Consider the following 25,211-nt stretch of genomic DNA (forward strand, 5'->3'; position numbering starts at 1 on the left):
GGCTCTTTCCACCTGTGTCTTCCCTTGTAGCCATCTTGTTTCTTGGATTTGGGGTCAAAGTCAGGGTATAACCCTAGTCATGTTGGGCAAGGGCCTGCCTGAGGTGCTACCTTTCGAGCCCATCAAACCCTACAACCATGCTTTAAAGATCCACATGCATGGATGAGGTTTTTTTTTTGTTGTTTTTTTTTTTTTTTTTGAGATAGGGTGTTATGTATCTCAGGCTGGCTTCAAACTCATCATACAGCAAAAGATGACCTTGAACTTCTGATCCTTCTGTCTCCACCGCCGCAGTACCAGGATTGTAAATGTGTACTGCCACATCTGAGTTCTATGGTGCTGGGGATGGAACCCAGGGTTTGACGCATGGGAGGCAAGCACTCTGCCAACTAAGCTGCACCCCAAGCTCTCCTACCTCTTAAGGGCAGAACTCAAGCTTCCACAAGGATGCTCGGGAATTGGTGTTCCATGTGGTGAGCAGAAGCAGGTGTCCGGAGACTTCTGTATCAACAGTTTCTGGGACCTCAGGCTCAGCTCACTGGGGGATCCTTCCACATCTGGTCACAGAAGTCTGCCCAGGCAGAGTCAGTCTCAGACCCAGCAGGTAACTTCCAGGCACCTACTCTAGCCTGCACCCAAACAGGAAAGCACCTCCGTGCACCGAGCTTGTCTTCTGATTATTCTAATCTGTTAGCACCTGGTCAAGACGGCTGAGTTGTCGGTGAAGGCAGACACTCTGCAGTACACTTACCCAGAAAGGCCAACCATCACTGGGAACCACAGCTCCTTGAAAATATGTAGAAGGCAGGGGGGCGGAGGGGGGGGCTGTACAAAGTGCAGGATGGACAGAACCTCTCTCCACAAGTGCCATAGTAACAAGAGACAGTCGCTAATTGCTTTTAAGGGTGTGGCCCTGGCTGCATGCAGAGCTTTCTGCTGGTGAATTCTGGATGCAAGAGTAGGATAGTGACTGTCCAAGGCTGGAGGACACTGGGCCTCCAGGTCCATGTCCCCCCGCCCTTCAGGCAGCTCAGGGCCTGAGGTGGACTCTTACAGATGGGGGGGGGCATGTGACTGCTCCTGGCAGTTCATTTCTCCGCCCCCCGATCATTTACAGGACAATGTGGGCTCTGGTGGCCCTCCACATTGGTTCCAGCAGCGGCTGTATCCTTTCCCTCATCAGCCACCGAGTGTTTTTTCTCCATTTCCCAGGTTCAGCTGCACAGTCCAGCTCGCTCTTCAGTGCAAGCCATGTGGACCCATTTATTTTCATTTATTTGTTTGTTTCCTGAGACAGGGTTTCTCTGTGTAGACCTGGCTGTCCTGGGACTCACTCTGGAGACCAGGCTGGCCCCTAACTCAGATCTGCCTGACTCTGCCTCCCGAGTGCTGGAGTTAAAGGTATGGGCCACCACTGCCTGGCTATGTGGACCCCTTTAGAGCCCTCTGGCCCATACCCCCTATCTCACCCGCATGATTCTAGTCAGAGACCCCCCCCAACCGTGATCTCATCTCAGTCTAGTGGCTGTCAAGTCACTCCCCTGTAAGTTCTCTTCCTGAAACATCCCTGAGCTCTGCTGGCCGGTGTGCCTTGCAGCCGATCTCTAGATTCAAGGCCAGCCTGGTCTACTGGCTTGTCTTACCTCCTGGCTCAACCCTCTTCCACAGAGGCCAATCAATATAAAATTCTTAGGAGGAGCTGGGCAGTGAGGCACACCCCTTTGATCCTAGCACTTTTGTGTTTTTGAGACAGGGTTTCTCTGTGGCTTTGGAGACTGTCCTGGAACTAGCTCTGTAGACCAGGCTGGTCTTGAACTCAGAGATCTGCCTGCCTCTGCCTCCCAAGTGCTGGGACTAAAGGCATAAGCCACCACTACCCGGCCAATTCTAGCTCTCTTGAGTTTGAGGCCAGCCTGGTCTACAGAGAGAGAGATCCACAATAGCCAGGGTTGCACAGAGAAACCCAGTCTTGAACCCCATCCCCCCCTCCCAAAGCAAACAATTTTTAGGGAGGGACAGGTTTCATTTTCCACTCAGGATGAAGGAACACTCCATAGTGCCAGCCCTGGTTACAGTCAACCCTACGCTGGCCTTAAGACTCAACGAGAGAAGAGTTTGCACCTGGCCCTGGAGTGGGGGGGTGGCAGGCTCCTGAAGCAGCTAAGCACCCAGGCCTAGGAAAAGGCACGGATTCCTCTGGGGTGGGGATGCAGCTCAGTGGTGTTTACCTAGAATGTGTGGCACCCTGCTTGATCCCTAGCACAGCTTAAAAAAATGACCAAGAATCCCCATGACTCTCCTTTCTCCACATGGGTACCGTGGAGTCAGTCACAGATACAGTCCAACAGTCCCAGCCAACGATCTCGTTCCATCCTCGAGAAATGGGGCCCAGGCGGAAATGCTAACCCCCAAGGTCAGGGCTTCTGGTTTATGTTAAGGTGTATCATCCCACGTAGTTCCCTGAACAGCACTGTTGCTTGGAGGGTCCTGGAACCACTGGCTTGGCTGCTCACCGGGGCACATATATCCTTCAGACCCACATTGGGACTACTTCCTTTTCTGCTGTCTTTCTAACAGAAGTGGTGCCATCTGTGGGGCACAAACGTCATTGCTGCTAATTCCTACCTCCAGGCTGGCATTTGGAATTCCCACCTGCTCAGTTCTGACCAGGATGCCTAGGCTGACCTTCAGCAGCTCTCTATGCCAGATGCGAATTCAGTGGCGGCGGCGACAACACAGTCGAGCCCCTGCAGGCAAGCCTCACCTGACCTCTGGACTGCTAAGAGCACACTGCTAATCTTGATTTTGTTTCTCAGAACTCCTCCGATGCTCTGCCTTCTATCCAACTGGAAAGTCAACTTGAGGCATACCGACATTACATAACCATTCCCAGCTCAAGGTCAGAAATGGATCACTCGTTAGCCATGATTTATGGAGTGCCAAATATATAGTGGTTCTAAACATGTTCTCCACACACTCAAAACCCCACTCCCCAACTGAATCTAAAGGCAGAGGGTCTTCTGTGGCTGTCTCATGCTTGGTAAAACGCAAGTGAAGCTCACTTCTTTGTCTTAGTGGAGGGGCTTGCTCTGTAGCCCAGGCTCGCCTTCACTTCCTCAATACCCTCTCATTGCTGCCTCCTAAGTGCTGAAATTACAGGCACAAGCCATTAAGCCTGGTCCCCAAGGCACCGTTAGCCCTCCTGTAGGCAGGCTCTTAGCTTCTAAGAGCTTTATGTAGATGCGAGGGGCAGACAGATTGTATGTAATTAAAGTTATTTCCCAAAGGGCTGGGAAAGCTGCCGAGGCTTTCCCTGAACTGAGGGGCACTGTGGCGTGCTGACGACAGTGACCAGTATGGTCTCTGGGTACAAGGTAAGGTGTCGGCCTCAATGGTCCTTTCCCACTCCTATAGGTGTCACCACAGCCAGTTTTGTGAGTACTCACAATCTCAAGACATCACTTAGAAGGAAGGAGCATTAGTTGGCACTTCTACTCCCAACTGTCATATTAAGCAAACAAACCATCTAGGATATTCTAAACTGCTCTCTAGAAAACTATTGGTGCCTGCGATCTGCCTTTTTAACGAGAACAAAACACTGCTTGTTCCACGTAAACATCTGAAAGAAAGCAGCTGATCTGGGTGAGACGACAACACAAAGCCATGATTGTGCAAGGGATTGGGAGCGGAGAACTGGCTGGATGTCTGCAGCGCTGGCCCCGCCCACGTCCAGCAGTCTATAACTTGTCACTACCTGGAGAGAAAGGAATCACTGCCACAACAGCACTGTGCAGTTTATTAACCATTCAAGTACAGTAGCATCTGATAAGATTGGGACAGAATTGGGATCGCAAAGTGAACAGATATTCAGCATCTAACAGGTTGGAAGAAGCCACTACATACTCTTCACAAACGTCTTCCACAGAGTCAGTACAGTACTAGCCATTAACCCAGCACACCGGGTGTGCTCAAGTGGAGTAGATGCAACGAGAAAAATAGCTACGTTAGAAAGACCAACACTTTAAAAAGAGTAAAACACTTTCAGTTTCTCCCCTCGAACCCCTAAAACATCTCACGGTCTGGATCTACCTATACGGTCCTACATCGGCTTCTAGAATATTTGTCAGGAGGGAAAAAGTAAAATGACACTGGCCAGTACAGTCTTTGGATATTTAGGAAGGGGTCGGGGAGAAAGTCAGTTCTCAGAACAAATTAGTCAGCCTCGGTTTCATCCGCAGGATCTTTGGATTCTTTGTTCTTCCGCACCTCTTCAACGTGCTTGTCCTAAGAAGAAACTGCGTGTAAGTGTCATCTGCCAAGAAATAATTTGTCAAGCCCTGCCTGCTGCCCATACAGCCCAAGTCACACAACAGCCCATGAGAACCACAAACCAAAACTCCCAAGACATCATCATCTTCAAACCTTTTGTTCTCCTGGGGATGATAACAGCTAAGTCTCCAACTGCCCTTCCAAGGAATATGCAATTAAGCTGAGAATTCTAGAACATTCCCTAAGATGAAATTCCTTCTTAACAAATGATAAGCCCCAAACTGATGACAGTTTATTTTATGAAGACAGTTCAAGCTCCCAACTCCTCTATAAAGTAGAAACCAACCTTCTCTCGCAAGCGCTCCAGCTTGGCAGCCATCTGCGCCTCCCGGTTCTCTTTGTTAGCTTCCATCTTGTGGGTCAGCTTCTCCTCTGCCATCTTGCTGAAGTTGTTGTTCTCCTCGATGGCTTTCTGAAGCACTTCCTTCTCGTGCTCCCGCTTCTCAGCCAGCTGCTTCAGGACTTCTGCCTCATGAGACTGCAAAAGAAATGATTCACCAGGGAAAACAGGCAGAAAAAAGGGTCCTTTCAAACTAGTACCCAAGCGAGGAGCTCAAGTATCTTTTATGAAACACTGAAAATCACCTTTGTTTTCCAAACAATGTTTGTATTTACTTTGGAAAATTGTTCATTTAGGGTTTTTTTTGAGCCGAGATCTCATGTAGCCCAGGCTAGCCTGGAAGTCTATATGTAGCAAAGGCTTACCTAGAATCTATGTTCCTCCTGCATTTACTTCTCAGTGTTGGAATTATAGCCACACACCACACCAACTCTAGCCTGTCTAGTTTTCCTTCCAAATTATTTAGGACTCAAAAGTATTTAGATGACTTGAATAATCTACTTAAGAATGGCACTGTAAAGAATTTCTGCTATTTCATCCCAAAGGTTATGAAAAGGGCATTGTCAGCTGGGCACGACGGCACATGCCTTTGATCGCAGCACTCGGAGACAAGAGCCACGTAGATCTCTGAATTTGAGACCAGCCTGGTCTAAAGTGAGTCCCAGGACAGCCACGGCCAGAGAGAACCTGTCAAACGTTTAGCAGTAGCCAACAAACAGATTCGGATATATTCGGAAGAACCAACTTGCATGGTCTCAGTGCAGGACATTTGCCTCCGGTTCTACCAGCCCTCTTCCATAGAACCTTTGTCCAGATGGGACGCGCACCACTGCGTTACTGCAGGCTATTGAACACAAGGCCTACTTTTCCTGTCTACTCTCTGATTGCATTGCTGCCTCCTACTCCACGAACTCCCAACGACATGAAGCAGCAGGAAGATGGCACACTGGGGTAAATGCTGTCATTCTTTTTAGTTACTCTAGCCTGGCCTCGAACTCATAAACAATCTTCAAATTCTGATCCACCTCTGCCTCCCAAGTGACAAGATTATAAGGTGCCAGGGACTGAAACTTGGGAATTAATACATGCCATGCAAACCACTCTATCAACACCCTGTGGCCAGGTTGGCCTCCAACTGGATCTGTAGCTAAGGATGATCTTTAACTTCTGGTCGTCCTGCCCCCACTTTCCGAGTACCAGGATTGTAGATATACCCAGCTAACAGCCCCATTCTCCCTGAGATGGTAAGTGCTGACAATAGGGTATAGGAACTGAAAAGTACAAGTGCTATGGCAGTTAAATGTACATGTAATGTTAGACCACAAATTATCCCAGTGGTGCTCATATGGGATCAGTTATTACTTTAACCTTTTCATGCCTTAGTTTGCCCAAACTAAATCCACCCACCTAAATCATGGCTAAGGGAAAGAGATTTTAATGAAAATTTATGCAAAACTCTTTTGTAAAAGCATATTTAAGGGCTTTGCTTACATATAAGTATACTCTACTGCACACACGCCTGGTGCCTGAAGCCTGGAACTTGCGTTAGAATGCTGTGTGCTGCCCTGAAACTGTGCTGGCAGTGAAACCGGGGCCCTCTGCAAGAGCAGCAGGGTTTTAACCACTGGTGCAGCCCCAGTTTTTACTAAGAATACTGCTGAGGGCTGGAGAGATGGCTCAGAGGTTAAGAGCACTGGCTGCTCTTCCAAAGGCCCTGAGTTCCAACCATTCTATAATGAGATCTGGTGCCCTCTTCTGGCATGCAGAATATATGCAGACAGAACACTGTATGCTTAATAAATAAATAAATCTTTAAAATATTGCTGAGCCGGGTGGTGGTGGCGCACACCTTTAATCCCAGCACTCGGGAGGCAGAGGCAGGTGGATCTCTGAGGGTTTGAGACCAAGCGAATTCCAGGACAGGCTCCAAAACAATGCAGAGAAACCCTGTCTCGAAAAACCAAAAAATAAAAAATTTAAAAAAAAATTGTTGAATGGTCAGGCGTTGGTCATGCATGCCTTTTTGGGGGGCAGAGGCAGATAGATCTCTGTGAGTTCAAAGCCAGCCTGGTCTACAGAGCGAGTGCCAGAACAGGCTCCAAAAGCTACACAGAGAAACCCTGTCTAAAAAAAAAACCCCAAAAATTAAATGTTAACAGGGATACTTCTATAAGTGAAATTATATTTAATTCGTTATAATTTCTCAATTCTTCTATAATTTTATTAGTGTCTGTTAAATCTTCTCATTCTACTTATTTTATGTAAACACATATGCATCTCAGGCCTTCTGAGGCCAGAAGAGGGCATCAGACGCCTTAGAACTAGTTGCAGGCAGTTGTGAGTGGCCCAACATGGGTGTTAGTAACTACCTTCTGGCCCTCAACCAGAACAGCGAGGACCCTTCATTGCTGGGCCATCTCTCCAGCCTCTCATTAGGTCTTATTTATTTACTTTATGTGCATGGTTGTTTGGCTTGCACATTTATCTGCGCACTACTTGTACGTATGGTAGCCATGAAGGTCAGTAGAAGGCAGTTGGATCCCCTGGAAATGGAGCTATGAATGGTTGTGAGCACCCTGTGGGTGCTGGGAACGATATGTCTTCTCTGGAAGGATAGCCAATGCCCCTAACTGCTGAGCCACCCCTCCAGCCAACAACAGCTTTCAAAGATGGCTACTTTATAAAGGAGGTGTTCAGAAGTGAGAAAAAGTTACAATATCACATCCCTGAAATTTTAAAGTTTTTATTGCATAGCTCTCAAAAAGAGAAATTAAGGAAACAAAGAATTACCTGCCAACAAATAAATGTCCTACTTTTCAAAGAGAAAACATGAGTTTTCATGCAACACAGGCCTTAGCTTGAATCCTGCCTCCAGCTCCTAGTAACAGGGCTTCAGGAAAATGCCCCAATAATACCATTTTCTAGTCTGTTACCTGAGATAATCCCCACCATGGAGGTTCCATTTATTAGAGAAAGCTCTTGAGTCAAGGAACTGGATCCTCATAGGAGCTCATTAAATGATGGCTGCTGCTTTCTTCCAACCAGTGACACAAGGTATTTCCTACTTATAATCACAGTATAGCTACAACTCTTTCTTCCTTTCCATGAATATAAAATCAGGTTTGCCTCCTGACACTATTAAGTATCCTATCTCCTGTAATCGTCTGGTTTACCTTGCGTCTTTCTTCTGCAGCTTCTAATTTCTTCTGGATTTCCTCCAGGGAGAGGTCCTTCTTCTTTGGGGGGGAAAGGGGAAAATCGGGGACGGATTCTTTTGACCGAGGGCTGAGAATCAGTTCAAAAGCCTGGCCTGAAGCACGCTTCTCCAGCTCCTTCACCTGAATGTCTGGAGTTGATCAGATTAATGATAAATGAGGAAAACCCAGTTTGCTTATTCAAATAAAGGGTTCTAAGGGTTCTATAATGTTCTAAAAACCAACAATTCAATGAACAGAATTAAGACTAATGAAAGTGTCTGTAGGTAAGAAACCAAGTAACATTTTTTTAAAAAAAAAAGCTCAACATTTTGGGCTAACAAATACCATTTTAAGGAGAAATTAGTATCTGACAAACATTTTATTAAACGAAGAATGGCTTGTTTTGAAAAAAAAAAAACTCACAATTTTGGTTAAGTCCAAGCCAAATTATCTAATTATAAATGATGGTGAGCTTTCCATATAGTCAACCAAATGATAAAATTTTAATTGTCTTTTTATTTGTAAATTCAGTTTTGAAAAGAACACAAATGTCAAATTAAAAGCTTAAGACCTGTACTACTTCCTATTCTAAAGCAGCAAGCCCATCCCAGTTTCAGCATTTCTAAATCAATTACCTACCAGAAGATGCCATGTCGAACAGAAGACAAGAGACTGACTGTGCACCCTCCACAATCCACGGGTAAAGAGAGCCCTGAAAATGATTTTCAAAGGGTGCAATCAATTTCTCTATGTCATCAACACAAAGGAACCTCAAACCAAACCAATGACAATGCCAGGAAAATCATTAGGAGGAATCAGTGACATCATTAAAAAATCATCTAGAAACACCTAAACACATTGGGAAATTTAAACTGAATAATACTGGCGGCAGAAAATCAAATGATGTTCTTAAAAGAAAAAAAAAAAACCTTGGAATCTTAAAAAAAATCAGAGGTTCATTCACAAGGTTGAAGGATTCCTTCCCATAAACCTCAATTTTTTTTCTACCCAACATAAGGTATTCCAGATTCAACGCAACAATGAAATCGGAGCCATCTTAATTCTGTGTACAACTCATTGTGCCACTGAAATACCCACCCCTGCTTTGTCTGTCTGCCATGGTGGATAACACCCAAGCTAGTAGCCAATGGTATTCAAGTCCTATTGTTCCTAAGGGGTAAGCTACTCGTCTAACAGTGGGAAAATGAAGTTTTATTAACCTCTAGGCTTCTTTTGGGGGGGTGTAGCTATTTTGCCCAAGGGGGCATTGAAATCGCAATCGTCTTGCCTGGGCCTCCTCGTGTAGAGAGGTGGGGTTTATCCCAGTGGGTTAGCAGTTGCCTAACATTTGCAAAGCCCTGGATTCGATGAAACCGAGGGGCGGGGTTGCATTATTGTGGGTATTGGGATTAAAGACATGCGCCACCACACCCGCTTTATGTTTGTCACATTTGCTGCCTTATGTCGCAAATTTTTTTTAACTTGTCGATTATTTTTTTAAAAAGATCACCACTCTTTTAGGCCCGAATCGTATGATTAAAGGCTCCAAACGCTACACATTGAAGTGCGAGGCAGCGAAAAACCATTTAGCTGTAGCAAAGCACCCAACGCAGCAACCTACCCAGCATGGGCGTGGTCCTGGCCCGGGCGGGCAGGCTGCGGCCCGGGCCAATCAGAACCCGCCCTACGCTCCGGCCTCTGGCCCCGCCCCTCGACTCCCCGCGCCTTTTCGAATCTCCGCGAACCTCTCCACACTCGGGAGCCCGCGCGCGTGGGCAGCGACAGGATGGGCGGGGCTAACGGTCCTCAGGGGTGCCCCGCCCCTCTCGGGCTGGCAGCGCGCGGCCGTCTTCCCCCCCCCCAACTCCCGCCAAAAATACCTCGCGGCTACGCAGCCCTGGGGTGGCTGCAGCGGGCTCGGCTGCACCGCCTCCACCCCCAGCTCGAGTCCCCAGAGCCGCCTGCGACCTCCACCACGGAGCCCCGGGAGCCCAGGCGGGCGCCCGCAGCCTTGCTCTCCATCAGACAATGGAGCCGCGCCCACCGGACGATGGAAGCAGGGGGACGGCCCACGCCCCTATTGTCTCCACGCTCGCATCCAGGACTGAAGCCCACAGCTGGCCGCGCCCCCTCCCCACCAAGCCGCGTCCCCAGGGAGCAGGGACAAAAGCCAAGGCTCCGCCCGAGCCTCACACAAAAGACGGACGCCCCCTGCCCTCCAGGTCTCGGGCCCCGCCCCTCCAGTGTTCCCCCGCTGGCGACCCGCCGCCTTCCAGGCAGGTCCCTACCCCGCCATCTCCGCAGCCTGAGACAAGCCAGCACCCACCTGCTCGCTCCCAGCCGCCTGGCCACACTCTGAGCACCAACAGACCTGGGCGCGCACAAAAGCGCCAAACAGCAGCACGTGACCTAGCCGCGGGGCTTCGCATTGGCTGAGTGCGACGGCACGTGCCGGTCCCACCCCCAAGTCTGGAGTGCCCCGCCCCTCTGGAGCGGAGCATCTTGGGAGGTGTAGTACGCGCCAGTGGGGCAGGAGGACAATGCAAGGGGTGGGATGACCGGGGGGAGGGTCCCCAGGTGTGGACCCCGGTTCTCTGCGCAGAACACTTGGCTGTGGCCGTAGGACTAAATCGGCTGCGGAGCTACATCTCTAGGAAAAGGACAGGGCGCGGCGAGGCAAGGAGCTAGGGAGGGGTCGGTTCTAACCTACTTTTAGACCTTGATCGACAGGACTCTTCCTCGGCCGAGCCGCACGAATCTGGTTCTCTTCCTAGGCAGCGTTCTTTTTGATGCCACACCCCGCCCGCTCGCCCAAGTCGCCCGAGCCCCTGTGACAAGACAATGACACTCCACGCCCCTACACGGTCTTCTACCCTCGGCGTCCTACCACGGACACACGCCAGCCTGTCACCTGTGGTGCAGCATCGCGGTCGCTAACCCATTTCGTGCTGACAGGTCACGGGCGTGGTCCTTCCCTCGGCTTTTTGCATTCTCTCCGTCCTCAGCTTCCCGAACTGGAAACACTGGGGTATCTATGCAGGACTGCGTGAGGCTCTGGAATCTGATCTTGGGTCTAACAAAGCCACTAAGCTTGAAAGGGAGACTCCATCTCCCCTGCCAAAGCCCAGCGGTGACAGGAAAGGGAAGAGCGACGGCAGTGAAGTGCTGCTTTTGTTCTGAAAGCACGTGCTCCCCAAACGGGGCTGGGCTCTCTTTGAGAATGTAAACAAAAGGAGCCACAAGGTCAAGGCTCCCTCTGGCCCGGCTAAAACGCAACTATAGCAGAGACACAAAGGAAATTAGCCCGACCCTGTCTCTCTTAGACCCCACTTCTCTGACCAAAGCTGTGTCCCCGTGGGGTGGTCATTTCCCCAAAGCACCTGCTCAGAAACCCTATACAGAAGGGACACTATTTTGTTAATGGATTTGGTGTCCCCAAAACCAAACCACACATACAAAGGCCTCTGTGGAACCGCAGTCCTAATTTTAAAAGAATCCTACATCTGGCTAACCAATAGGGAAGTACCCGAGATAAAATACAATAGGTGCACAGGACAATGAAAACTGTGTTGTACCGACAGCAGAAAACGCACAAAGCAAACATTGGCAAAGCACTGTCTCCTGAAATATGCTTGTAGAGGCATATTTTCCAACAATTGCTCCTGTGTGGGGTCAGTCTCCCTCTGCCCCCGCCCCAGCCAGCCTAAGTGGTTCTTGCTTAGCCTGTGAGCGGCAGGGGCTGGTTCTGCACATTGAAAGGCTTTTCTCTTTCACAGACATAGCCTCAGATTGGCCAGGTGCTTGGTTTTCTGAATGGATCTCAGAACCATTTAAACCCTGGGCAGCAGTGAGACTAAGTCCTTTTGGAAGACTGACAAGCAAAGGTAACACAAATGAGCAAAGACCTTCAACGCCAAGAGGCCTGGGAGCTTCTGAACCAGCACTTTGTGTCCAAGTCCTTGTACTGGATCTGGAGATGAGTGGCAGGTCCCACCCGTGTGATGCAGGGTTTTTTCCAAATACAAGACATTGCCACACAAAAATCTCATATTTCTATTAATGTTGTGACAGGGAAAAATTAATCCTTCAAAACACTGATTATTTTAAATCTCTTATACCATCCCACCCCACCCCCCCCACACACACCTTTCTCCCTAGAGCAGATGTCTATTTCCATGGAAACCACAGCTAGACATGAAGTCGACATTAGAACTCATGTAGATTTTTCATCGGTTTTTTAGCAATGCCTCTTGGCTTCTGGATTTGTTGTTGGATGCCTGCTTGTGTTGGCATCTGTGACAAGAATTTCTTGAGATTCTCACTGCTGCTTAGGAGGACAGGGGGGGTTGGGATCAAGTCTCCTCCTGGAATTACCCTGGGAATAGAAAGGTGTTTGCCTATGCAGTGGGAAGATCCCGTGCTTTAGGATGGGATGGGGTTGCTTCTCTGAAAGCCAGTTCTCACCAGTGTTCATAGATGGTGTCCAGGATTGGAAAGGGTAGCTAACAGCTTTGCTTCTCCACTGTGTAAAGGGCCACAACCTCCTTCTCTTCTAAGACTAGCAAGATCCCCGCCCTCTCCAAGAGGCAGCAAGGGGTTAATGTTTCTGTCTCAGAGCTGCCTGTCTTCGCCTATGAGAATTATTTTTGCTTCTGCTCAGATGGTTTGGTCGGACTGTTATGGGGCTGGCTGTAACTATGGATTAGCACAAAGTAAAGTCTAGATATGGCAGCTGTCCAGCTTATTTGATCTGTGTAGACAGCCAAAGGAGAGTACTTCAGGCTTCAAAGCACAGAAAGGATGTCTCCACTGATGAACCGCACCGGGCTGTTGTCAGATCTCGGCTATTCCCAGAGAGGCCGCAGCCTTTGTTCATTGTTGCTTCTGAGGCCACAGAGGTTGTCTCCCACATAGGCGCCTCTGAGGTCCACTGCTGCTCCTGGAGCCTGTCTTTAGCCGGGAGTGTCACAGGAGAAGTCCATCTTATTGTTGAAGCTTCTTTGTCCCCTTTGTCCCTAACCCTCAGGGCCTAGGCTCTAGTGTGCCTTTTTCTGCTCAAACCCATCTCGGAGAATACTTCACACATCAGTCCCCCTTAGTGGGTAGAGGCAATGGCATGTCGTATCTGGGTGTCCACTACAGGGCTTCATACATGCGGAGGGCCTGGAGGTTTATAGAGGGGGAGGGGTTGAAGAGCCTCTCTCACAGCCAGCTTCCTGTGCTGAGCTGTTAGACCCTCCATCACAGGAGTGGTGTCTGAGATAACGCATTGAAAGCCCTGAGCACAGAACCCAGTTCAGCCTTGGTGCAGAGCGTGCACGTTTAACAGCATTGCTATAGTGAAGTTGGTTGATTGCTAGAAGTTGGTGAATGAAATGAATGAATGTATTAATGAATGAATGAATGCATTGGATGAATGGCAGACTTTTATCCTTAGGGTTGCAATTGTCCTTGCTGAGTTAAGTTTCCCCATAGAACTATTTTATTTCTTTTTTTTAACATTATTTTATGTGGATTGGCATCAGAGCCCCTGGAACTGGAGTTACAGACAGTTGTGAGCTTCCAGGTGGGTGTTGGGAATTGGACTCAGGTCCTCTGGAAGAGCAGCGAGTGCTCTTAACCACTGAGCCATCTCTCCAGCCAGTGATGAATTCATAGCTTAATGAATTCTTGCAGGCAATAGAAACTTTAGGATGTGGGCTTTGGCCGGGGGAAATACGTCTCAAGGTATGCCTTTGGGGGGTATATTTGTGCTTGCCCCAAGCCCCTCCCCACCACACCTCCTGTGGACATAAGCAATGTATGTGCCTGCCTCCGTGAAGAGCGGTTTTGTTTCCTGCCATGCTTCCCAGCCTCACCTCTGTCCCAGATACAATGGAGCTAGTGACCAGGAACAAAACCTCTGAGACTCTGAGCCCAAATCAACTTTTCTTCCTTCAAGGTGACTTTCTCAGATATTCTGCCATAGTAAAGGAAAGCTAGGACACCAGGGGAACCCTCTAGTTGACTCCATTTTTCGGTGTTGGGCACTGAACCAGCACCTTCAACATGCCCTCTACCAAGCTCATTCTCAGCCTCTCTTTAGGGGATTTAATTTAATCAGTCAACTTAACTCTTTTGCTTTGCACTGCTGAGGATCAAAGCTAGGGCCTTCTACAAGCTAGGCAAGCAGTGAACACCTCAGCCTCCCCATGGAGGGAGAGAGAGGGAGAGAGAGAATGAGCGTGCATCTATGAATGTTGTTTATGCAGGAATGTGTGTGTTGTGTATGCATGAGTGTGTGAGTGTTGTATGAATGTGAGTGTGTAAGAATGTGTATGTGAGTGTGTATGTATGTGTGAGTGTGTATGAGTGTGTGCACACTCTATTGTTCTCCTCCTTATCATCTTGAGACGGGGACTCTCACTGTATATGGAAAGCGTCAGCTTTTCTGAGTGGCCAGTGAGCTCTATGGATCTGTCTATCTCTGTCCATTAATGCTGGCTTACGCACACGGTTCCTTATGTGAGTACTGAGGATGCTCAGGTCCTCATGCTTGTAGAGCAAACACTCTTACCCGCTAAGCCATCTCTTCAGCTCCCCATGGAGTATATTTTCTAAATTTAATTAATTTCACATTTCATAGAAAACATTCACGATTTTAAAAAAATAAAGCCATCATGTGAAGGCACATAACTATAATCCCAGCACTCAGGATGCAGAGGCAGGAGAATTGCAAATGGGAGGTCAATCTAGGCTACATACTGAGACCTTTACTCAAAGAAAGGGGGGTGGGGAAACTGGAGAGGCAGCTCTACAGTTAAGCACTGGCTGCTTTCCCAAAGGACCTGAGTTCAATTCCCAGCACCGACATGACAGCTGGCAACCATTTATAACTACAGTTCTGGGGATCTTAGGCTCTCTTCTAGCTGCCATGGCACTATACGCAAGTGGTGCACAGAAAACATGACACATATAAAAGAAAATTGTGTGTGTGTGTCGGGAAAGCTCAGCAGGTAAAGATGCTTGCTGTTAAGTCTGACAATCTGAGTTCAATTCCCACAATCTACACAATAGAAAGAACTGATCCTCAAAAATTGTCCTCTGGCTGGGCGTTGGTGGCGCACGCCTTTAATCCCAGCACTCAGGAGGCAGAGACAGGCGGATCACTATAAGTTCAAGGCCAACTTGATCTACTAAGAGAGTTCCAGGACTGTTCCACAGAGAAACCTTGTCTCAAAAAAAAAAAAAAGAAAGAAAAGGAAAAGGACTGTCCTCTGATATCCACATGTGTGCTATATAGAATATCTGCACACACACGTACACACATAGGCATGAATACATGCACATGCTCACAAAATAAATGTCGTACATTTTTAAGTATTAAAAATCTCTCCTCAACCGGGCGTTGGTGGCGCACGCCTTTAATCCCAGCACTCGGGAGGCAGAGGCAGGTGGATCTCTGTAAGTTCGAGACCAGCCTGGACTACCAAGCGAGTTCCAGGACAGCCTCCAAAGCCACAGAGAAACCCTGTCTCGAAAAACCAAAAAAAAAAAAAAAAAAAAAAAAAAAAGTCTCTCCTCTTCAAGAACAGCCTGGTCTACATAGAGAGTTCCAGGACAGCTAGGGCTACCTAGAGAGAACCTGTCTCAAAAAAAAAAAAAAAAAAGCTAAAACATCTCTCCTACTTTATTGATCTCTATCTGCCAATTACTCCACCCACCCCACCCCCCAGTAATCAGCGTCTTTATAGTGACAGAAGCACATTTGTAGATCTGTGCTCCTGACTGGCTTTTAAACGTGATTAATAGTAGCCACGAGTCGTCTGTGTTTAACTGCTTAGTTCTCACTGAACAGTATATATCAGGGTCTTTCCACTGCTCCTACATCTAGCTTGCTCTTGGTCTGCCTGCTATCCACAGTGTGACTATTCCATGACTGAACTGAGTTCAGCGGTGATCACTCACTCCATAGCCCCCAGGCCATCCCTAGCAACCTGCTCCTTCAAACAACTCTGTGGTGAAGGATCCAGTACACCTGGCATTTCCCATGTAAGTGAGCCTATCTGCAAAACACGCCCCTCGATGGGTGACTGTAAGGTCAAAGAATGAGCCCATTTGGAATTTGGGTAGTGCCAAATTGCTTGCCACAAGAGTGCTACCAATTCGGCACTTAACCATGTGGCGGTTTAATTCATTTTTTCAATTCATTCAAGAACGGTTTGAAAGGCTTTGTCTCTGGAAGGCTCAGGCTCCAGGGAAAGTAGGGGGAGAAAAACCACTGAAGCCATGGCTGTCAGTTCCTCGAGTATATTAATATAAGCCCTATAAAGGCTTGGAAAGGAGCAGCTGAGCTCAGAAAGCTTGGGCTGCACCAGAGCGACTGTCTCAGTAAGTCTTGTGCAAGTGTCTGCAGGTGTCACTCGGAGAGCGGAAGCTTTTTGAAGGCAAGGGTCTATTTCATGGCTATTTCCCCTCCTACCCCTCCCCCACCCCAGCCCATACACATAATCATTTGGTTAATTCCAAACTACATCTTCCCTGTATTTTTTTCTGATCCTGAAATATTAGGATTATTGACAGCGACTTTTCATGGAGATAATTTAAAACACGTGCTACTGTCATGTGTGGAAACTTGTCTACACTATGCGTGTGGGCGCGCAGAAGAGTTAAGATATAGCTATGTCCCACGTTCTTTGTTAGCTTTGCTTTTTCCTTTCTGTCTTTCTTTTTTGTTTTTTGAGACAGAGTTTCTCTTTGTGTAGCCCCAGCTGTCCTGGAACTCCCTCTGTAAAACTCACAGAGATCTGCCTGCCTCAGTCCGCCTGCCTCTGCTCCCTACCCTTCCCCTCCCCCGGATTAAAGATGTGCACCGCCACCCACCACGACTGGCTATTTATTTTTTGTTGTTTTGAGGTAGAGTTTTCCTGTGTGTCTCAAACCCACAGTCCCTCCAACTTCAGCCTCCCCAGTGCTGGGGTCACACCTCATGTTCTAAGCCTCATCCATGTTTATGGAAGGCTTTGCCATCTTCTAATGACCCATTTTTATGGGGTGACTCTCTGATTTTCTCTTAAGCTCACTCTCCTGAGGCTCGGACACCCTGTTTTTTAGGTCACCTTCCAGAAGTTCCCTGCCAAAATGGTGGTATGTGTATGCTAGTTCCTTCCCCTCAGGGTCAAGCTTCCTGCCTCTGAGTGCACCCAGACCTATGGCCGGCTTTTACAGCATATGGTCTGGGGATGCACGTGGGGCCTGGGAATGGGAAGGGAAGGGTCTGACTTCACACATAAGTGGTGCTTCAAGGAATCCAACAGTTCTCAACTTGAGGCTGGGGAAATGGTTCAGCAGTTACAGTACCCGCTGCACACACATGAGGACCTGAGTTTGAATGCCCAGGACCATGTAAAAAGTCATCCATGTAAAAAGTCATCCATGTTAAAAGTCATCCATGTAAAAAGTTAGACACAGAGGGACATGCCTGTAACTGTGGGCAGATGCCTGAAGTCCATTGGTCAGTTAATCTCATCAACTTCATGAGCCTCAGGTTCACTGAGAAACCCTTTTTTTTAAACTAAAGGTCGAGGTAAAGAAAGGAGCCACATGGTAGAAAGAAAAAAAGAACTCTACAGGTTTTCCTCCACATACATGCCATGACATTCATGCACACACACATGCACACATGCACTCAAGCACACACTCACACACACACATGCACACATGCACTCAGGCACACACACACACACACACACTGTATACTGGCTACTCTTCTAGTGGTCCCAGGTTCAGTTCCCAGCACCTATGTGGCAATTCACAACCATCTATAACTCCATTGCCAGGGATCTCACACTTTTTTCTGGCTTCCTCAAGCACCAGGCACACAACATTGTACAGATATACATGACAATAACACACCTGCACACATAAAATAAGTAATTTTTTAAAGTTAAATTTAAAAATAGACAGCCAGGCCGTGGTGGCACAAGACTTTAATCTCAGCACTCAGGAGGCAGAGGCAGGCAGATTTCTGTGTTCAAGGCCAACCTGGTTTACAGAGTGAATGCCAGAACAGCCAGAGGCTGGAAAGGAAAGATGGCTCAGTGGTTAAGCATATCTACTGCTCTTACAGAAAGCCCAGTATTCACAGAATCCCAATCAAACATTTCTCAACAGCCTGTAACGCTAGGGGATCTAACACCTTCTTCTGGCCCATACAGACACATGCACTATTGTGCACATACCTATCCAAACAAAAAAATATTGAGTATGATCAAAGAAGCTTAGATGCTTCCAAGTGATGTCATAGTATGCAGATCCGATGCTGAACCAGGCCAGGGGTAGAAGAGAGAAACCCACACATTGCATGTTCCAGTATTTCAATTATAGATCAAGTCAGCAAACTGGTTTTAAAAAATGAATGTTCTATTTTCCCACTTCTATACAGATTAGGATATGTGCCAACCGAAATCCCTGTAGAGTGACCAGGGCAGAGTAGCCAAGCAGGAGGCTAGGGCGAGTGGGGAGATCTAGCCTATGAATGTGATGGGGATAGGCTAGCCTCTCTCTGGCCTGTCTTAACAATGCACCTCAAACTGGGTGGCTTCAATGAATGTACTGTTTCATTTTTCTAGGGTTGGAAGCCCGACCCTAGGGTGTCATGGGACTGGTTCCCTTCCAGATTGAATCTATTCCAATCCTTTTTGGGCTTCTGGTACCTTTGCTATAGGTTGATCAACACACTGAGTTTTCCCTTAGCCTTATTTTCCCATTTGTCTGCCTCTGGGTCCACAAATGTCCTGCTTCTCCGGACACCAGTAGTACTGGATTGGTGCCCAGCTTGATGACCTCACCTTAATCTGGTCATCTACCAAGACTCAACTTCTAAATCAGGTCACAAGGATGGAGTATGGGAGACTCAGGACTTGTACATCTTTGGGGGGGCAGGATTCAATCCGCAGTAGTGGGCTCCATTGAGTTTCAGTGGCGCATCTCTTGGAACCATGTATGTTGAGAGATTTCTTCTGATTTTTAAATAGTGACATCTAATCAACTTTTCAGCTGAAAGTGAGTCAGCCTTTGCCACCAATGCCCCAAGGGGCTTTCTAGGCTCTGACAGTCACCCTGTGCCTATGAGACGGATGAAGGGTCAACTTCTTGCACAACACATGAGACCATCCATCGTCTGTAATGAGTCTTTCTCCGTCCTGCCAGCCAGCTCCCAAATAATGACATGGGGACTTCTCATTAATTATGAAAGCTTGGTTTATAGCTTAGGCTTGTTCCTAACCAGGTCATATAACTTAAATTAACCCATTTATATCCATCTATGTCCTGTCACATGGCATTACCTCTCTTCCATCTTACACCCCTTGTTTCTGCTCCATGTCCCCTGGTGTCTCCAGTGTGCCTAGATTCCTCCTCCTCTTCCTTTCTCTCCCCAGAAATCCCACCTACACCTCCTGCCCAGCTATTCAGCTTCGTAATACACCAATCACAGCAAATACCTCTTCACACAGTGTATAATATTCCACAGCAGTAGTCCAACCGTGGCTCACCTTGAGGATCCTTCCCTACAGCTCCATTACACCATCAGCCCATGAGAGCATTTACTGTCTCCTAGCCAGGACACTGCTGAACCTTGTCCACCTGCTGTGTCTTGGCATGTCTCTCTCCTTGTCTTGTTCTGTCACCTCCAGCCTGCAGAGATTTTTCTGGCCGTCTTCCAAATGCTTTCTCATTATCATTACTTTTGTAAAGCCTTCCCTGGCCACCCTATCCCCCAAGTTAGCCCCTTCCTTCTGTAGGCCTCTACCACACATGAAAACTCTCTGTCATACCACACAGTCTGTTTGCAGTTACTTGATTGATTTCTGCCTGGACCATGAGCCTGCGGATGGACAGGACTGTTGCTCTGGAGCACCTGCTATCAGCACACACGTGGCCTGAATCTCCTCCCACTGATCAACCTTCCCACGGCACCTCTGTCCTTATACCCTCAAGTGTCTCTCCTCCTCCGTCTCTCTGTTCTTCATTAAAAAAGTATTTATTGCCTAGCAGTGGTGGTGCACCCCTTTAATCCCGGTGCTCAGGAGGCAGAGGCAGGAAGATCTCTGAGCTCCAGGACAGCTGGGTTTACACAGAGAAACTCTGCTTTAAAAAAAAAAGCCAAAAATAGTGTTTAAGACTAGCCTGGGCTATGGGATTGTGTCCCCACCAAAAAGAAGGAAGGAAGGAAGGAAAGGAGGGAGGGAGGGAGGGAGGGAGGGAGGGAGGGAGGGAAAAAGTAAAACAACAAAGCAAAGAAACAATTCAAAAAACTTAAACACAGGACTGGAGAGATGGCTCAGCAGTTACAAGCACCAGCTACTCTTTGGAGGACCCAGGTTCAATTCCCAGAACCTACATGGCTATCTGTGACATCCAATACCCTCTTCTGGCCTCCTCAGACATCAGGCACTAAAATAAAAATGAAAAACATATATACCATCTATGCTGCTAATTTGTAAATGTTAACTTTCTAAAAACTGAACTTGTAAATCCAGCCTAGGTTTGTCTGGGCTGTGGTCTCCTTCTTCAGCTTCTACCCAACCTTCAGTTGTAAATCCAGCCTAGGTTTGTCTGGGCTGTGGTCTCATTCTTCAGCTTCTACCCAACCTTTAGTTGGTTGTCTCCATATAAATGTGTCCCCAACTGAACTCTTGAACTCCTTCCTGCCTTCCACTCAGCTCTTCTCATTACCCCACGCATCTTATCCCCCCTCCGGGCACAGGAAAGCTTTTTTTTTTTTGGTTTTACGAGACAGGGTTTCTCTGTATTGTTTTGGAGGTTGTCAGACCAGCCTGGCCTCAAACTCACAGAGATCCACCTGCCTCTGCCTCCCAGGTGCTGGGATATTAAATGATTAAAGGCGTGCGCCACCACCCGGCACAGGAAGGCATCTTATTTGACTATTCTGTTTCTTTTCCCACCCTCGCTCTGGGTTTAAATGTAAGAAAGATCCCTGGCAATAGGAGCTGTGTCTTCTTTTCACTATAGAACATTGCCCCATGCATGTCAGGTTTACCACACATGTTTGGTGTCTGAAAAAAATTAAATCCATTAGAGGCTCAGAGTATTGTGGTTAGTAATGTAGGTTCTGAGGGCTCGGGGGGGGGTGGCAGGGAGCTAAGAGAGGGGAGTGTGAATGAATATAATCAAAATACATTATATACATGGTTGAAATTGTCAAAGAATAAATTTACATTTTTTATGTGGGGGGAGCTGGGGAGATCGCTCGGTGGCTTTTCACTGGCTGCTTTTCCAGAGGACCTGGGTTTAATTCCCAGCACCTACATGGGGGTTCACAACCATCTTTAACTGAAGATCCAGGGCATCTAATAGCTTCTTTTGGCTTCTGTGAGCACTGCACACAGGTAGTGTATTGTCATATATTCAGGCAAAACACCCACTCATATGAAGTAAATCTTTGGAGAAAATGTAGGGTGCTGAGACATAGTTAAGTGTGCAAAGAGTTAACTAGAGCAGATGTGAGGATCACAGTTTGATCCCCAGGACCCAACATGGAAAGCTGGGCACATGACCCGCATGGTGGCACACACCTTGAGTCCTGTCACTCTGAAGGCAATGGTAGGTATCTCCGGGAATCTGAGGCCAGACTGTTCTATATGTTGAGTTCCAGGAAAGCCAGGGCTACATAATAGAGATCCTCTCTTAAACAAAGATTAACAGACCCTGGGCACAGACTTGTAATCCCACCATGTAGAAGGCAGAGAAGGGGCTCCTGGCCAACCAGTTCAGCCTAATGCTCCAGCCCCAGTCCCAGTAAAAGATCTTGTCTCAAAAAACAAGGAGGAACCGGGCGTTGGTGGCGCACGCCTTTAATCCCAGCACTTGGGAGGCAGAGGCAGGCGGATCTCTGTGAGTTCGAGGCCAGCCTGGTCTACAGAGCAAGTTCCAGGACAGCCTCCAAAGCCACAGAGAAACCCTGTCTCAAAAAACCAAAAAACAAACAAAAAAACAACAACAACAACAACAAAAAAAAAACAAGGAGGATTGCTCCTGAGGTTGCCTGAGATAGACTTCTGTCCTCCACCGAAACTCACAGACTTACACACACACACACACACACACACACACACACACACAAAGTGGTGGAAATAATTATTTGAAAAGGAAGTGAACCATCTTGAATGATGTTCATGTCATTCTTTGTTAAGAATTTAACATGCCCTGAGCTTTCTGACGTGACCTGTTTCATAAGCTATAGGTTTAGAAATTGCATTTGATTTATTTTGTGACATTAAAAAAAATAATGAAAGAGGATGGGCTCGGAAACCAGAGTCTCTAAGTTCAAATCCTGGTTCTGCCTCTTAGCAGGAGCAAAACCCCTGGAATGTGTCAACTGAGCACCACAGAACTTAACCCAGGAATGAGTTCTGGCCATCTCTCTGTCCTTTCATACAACAGATAAGGAACCATGAGGTGTCGGGTTCGGAAGGCAAATCCCAAGGAGGCCACAGTAGATAAACTATCAGCTCAGAGCACTGAGAACAGCCAGTCCCAACCCAAGCAAGGGAAGCCTCTAAGGCAGTGGTTTTCAACCTTCCTAATGCTGAGACCCTTTAGCACAGTTCTTCGTGGTGTGGTGACCCCTAACCATAAAACTATTTCATCGCTACTTCCTAACTTGCTACTGCTGTGAATAGTAATGTAAATATCTGCGTTCTCCAATGGTCTTAGGTGACCCCTGTGAAAGGGTCATTTGGTCCCCAAGGGGTTATGACCCACAGGTTGAGAACTGCTGCTCTGGAGAGGGGACAGCCAGAAGTGACAGGAAGGAAGTTTGTAGGCAGAGGCAGGGAAGAGGGTGCTGGGAAGAGGAAACAGTATGCCTGGCACAGCGAGGGAAGCTAGGAGTTTGCGCTGGGCAGCAAACCCACTGGGTCAAGTGGAAGGGAGTGGTGACTGAACCTGAGACCAGAGGGGGGCTGGGCAGAAGCACCCCTGCCCAGGGCTTGAGGGTAGACTGGGAGTGTAAGAACTTTAGGGATGACGGCTTAGAACCTCAGGGTGGACGACTCTTTGAGCTGAGGGATCTGGGGAGTCATGCAGCCTCGACTCCTTCCATAATGTTTACAAGTTCATGTAAGGGCTGGGCTGGAGGGCAGCTCAATGGTGGGACATATGCAGAAGTTTGGGTTTTGATCTCCCCACCACACACACTAAAACCAAGAAAGTACAAAACTGGAAATTTAACCCACTGCCTAGGATGAGCCACATTCGTCCTGAGTATTTTCTTTCTAAACATCTTCTTAGAAATATTTATTTGTGTGCGTGTGGCTTGTCTGTTTTGCTTTTGTGACAAGGTCTCTCTGTGTAGCCTTGGCTGGTCCTGGAATATTGTAGACCAGGCTGGCCTTGAACTCACAGAGATCTACCTGCATCTGCTTCCCAAGTGCTGGGATTGAAGGCCACCACCACCCGGCCCAGTGAATGTGCTTTTGTGTTTGGGTTGTTTGGGCCCTGGGGCGTGTATGGAGGGCAAACGACAACCCACTCAATCCTCTTCTTCCACTAGGCGAGTCCCAGGGATTAAACTCAGGTCATCAGGCTTGGCAGCAAGCACCTTTATCCACTGAGCCTTCTCAACAGCCCCTGAGTGTCTTCTTACAGACATATAGCTTAGAATGCCTTAAGTGGTCTGTGAATCACTTGCCTTTTAAGATTTATATATTTATTTTGGAAGTGCAAGAGTTGAACGCAGGACTGGGTACATGCTGGGCAGACCCTTCACTGCTTAGCAACACCCCAGCCCCTGAACCCTCCTCTCTGGGCAGCTGCCCTCTCCCCAGAGGCAGTCACTGTTAGGAGTGTATTTTTCTCTCATCCTTTCTTTTAAAAACAGTATTTGTGTGTTTGAATATAATCATTAAAAAACCCAGTTTTGTTTGATGTGTTGCAAAAAGTATGTTGCAGCTTTATCCTACATTCATTTAGTCTTGTTTAATATATTTTAAGTTCTACTTACATCTTTGTACATAGCTAGCTTATTGCTTCCAGCTTTCTCTAGTGACTCATAACCCACATAGACTCTATGTTACTTACATATACCCTAATGCTGGCCCTTGAACTGTACCAAAGGTTTGCTTTTAGATGCTATCTAAAATGGACAAACTCCCTGAATGCACGCATTTTACTAGGTTGAAAGGAAAAATAGAATGGCAGGCGTGTTGTGAATATTTTCAGTTTTATTAGATGAAGACAAATTGGGTTAGTCTATTCCCCCGCGTTTGCCCCGCTCCCACCCCACCCCGCCCGCTCCCCCTAACCTCACCCATACCTGCCCAGATTTGGGTTAATCCCTTCCGCAGATGAAAAGACTAAGATGTGGGGGTTAAGTCTAGCGTGCTTTGGGACAGAACCCAGACTAAACTCAAGGTCGTGCCCCCCCAACACCACCGCTGCCACAGAGGTGGAGCCACGTGAGGAGCACAATGAGGTTGGGAGGGTGGAGAGCGCACGGCTATAATGCTACAACATGGTGATGACAACACAAGTGGAAATTTTTTGCAAATCCGCCCAGAAAATGGCTTCGCCCCTTTCGCTGGAGCTGCTCCCAAGCCACCTGCAGCGCGCACAGCTGCACACTGGCGTTGTCCTTGGCTGGTCGCGGGCGGGGCGAGGGTAGGAGCGCTGTGGCGTCTCCGCCGCTGACTTCTGGGCGCAGCAGCTGGGTGCTGGGAGCCGGAGCACGAGGCGCAATGGACTCCAGCGAACCCGCAGGGACCGTCCCGAATGCGGGCGCAGGTGCGAGCGCGGCTGCAGCACCCAGCACCCATCATGAGGCATGGGCCCTTTGGTGGCCGGGTCAGCCCTGCGGAGTCCCGCCGAAGCCCTCTGGCTCCCGGGCGGGGGGGCTGCGCCGTTCATCCCGGGCCGGTGACCAGCTCTCCGCCTCCCGCACGGCTGCAAAGGCCAGTGCCAGTCTTTGAAAGAACAAAGCCGCGGCCCCGCCCAGCCGCCTTTTCTCAGCTGGGAATCCTTCTTTCCTCAGGTTTTAGGTTTGACCCGGCAGCTGCCACTTTTTGAGACCTTGCCGAGGGGGGTGGGGGTGGGGCGAACTCGTTACCGAGTGCCTGTCACTCCCTCAGCCTAACAGTTCTAAGGCTTTTAGGGGTTCACAAGGATGAGCCCAGTGCCAAGGTCACACGGAAACAGTGGTAAAACTGGAGTAAAGAAATTCTCCCAGATCCCGACTTTAAAACGTTTGTTTGGTTTGGGATTTTGCAGACAGGATCTCCTACTGTAGCTCAGGTTGGACTCAAATAATTCACTAGGTAGCTGGGGCTGGCCTTGAACTCTTTGAA

The 25,211-nt window shown here is 48.0% G+C and overlaps 1 protein-coding gene across 2 annotated transcripts; it reads right to left on the reverse strand.

Moving 5' to 3' along the window:
* Positions 1-3,779: 3,779 nt before the first annotated feature.
* On the reverse strand, positions 3,780-10,969 carry Stmn1 (stathmin 1). Of its 2 annotated transcripts, none has more exons than XM_013120266.3 (5): positions 10,778-10,969; positions 8,506-8,578; positions 7,843-8,015; positions 4,616-4,807; positions 3,780-4,284 (listed from the first exon to the last, which is right to left on the reverse strand). In XM_013120266.3, the coding sequence occupies exons 2-5, from the start codon at positions 8,516-8,518 to the stop codon at positions 4,213-4,215; spliced, it is 450 nt and encodes a 149-aa protein (XP_012975720.1). In that variant the 5' UTR covers positions 8,519-8,578; positions 10,778-10,969; the 3' UTR covers positions 3,780-4,212. The 2 variants fall into 2 exon arrangements, with proteins under 2 accessions (XP_012975720.1, XP_005079643.1); XM_005079586.4 differs by lacking the exon at positions 10,778-10,969 and adding an exon at positions 10,193-10,321.
* Between the last annotated feature and the right edge of the window lie 14,242 nt (positions 10,970-25,211).

Source organism: Mesocricetus auratus, unplaced genomic scaffold (assembly GCF_017639785.1).
Source record: "Mesocricetus auratus isolate SY011 unplaced genomic scaffold, BCM_Maur_2.0 Super-Scaffold_100014, whole genome shotgun sequence".
Taxonomy (NCBI): domain Eukaryota; kingdom Metazoa; phylum Chordata; class Mammalia; order Rodentia; family Cricetidae; genus Mesocricetus; species Mesocricetus auratus.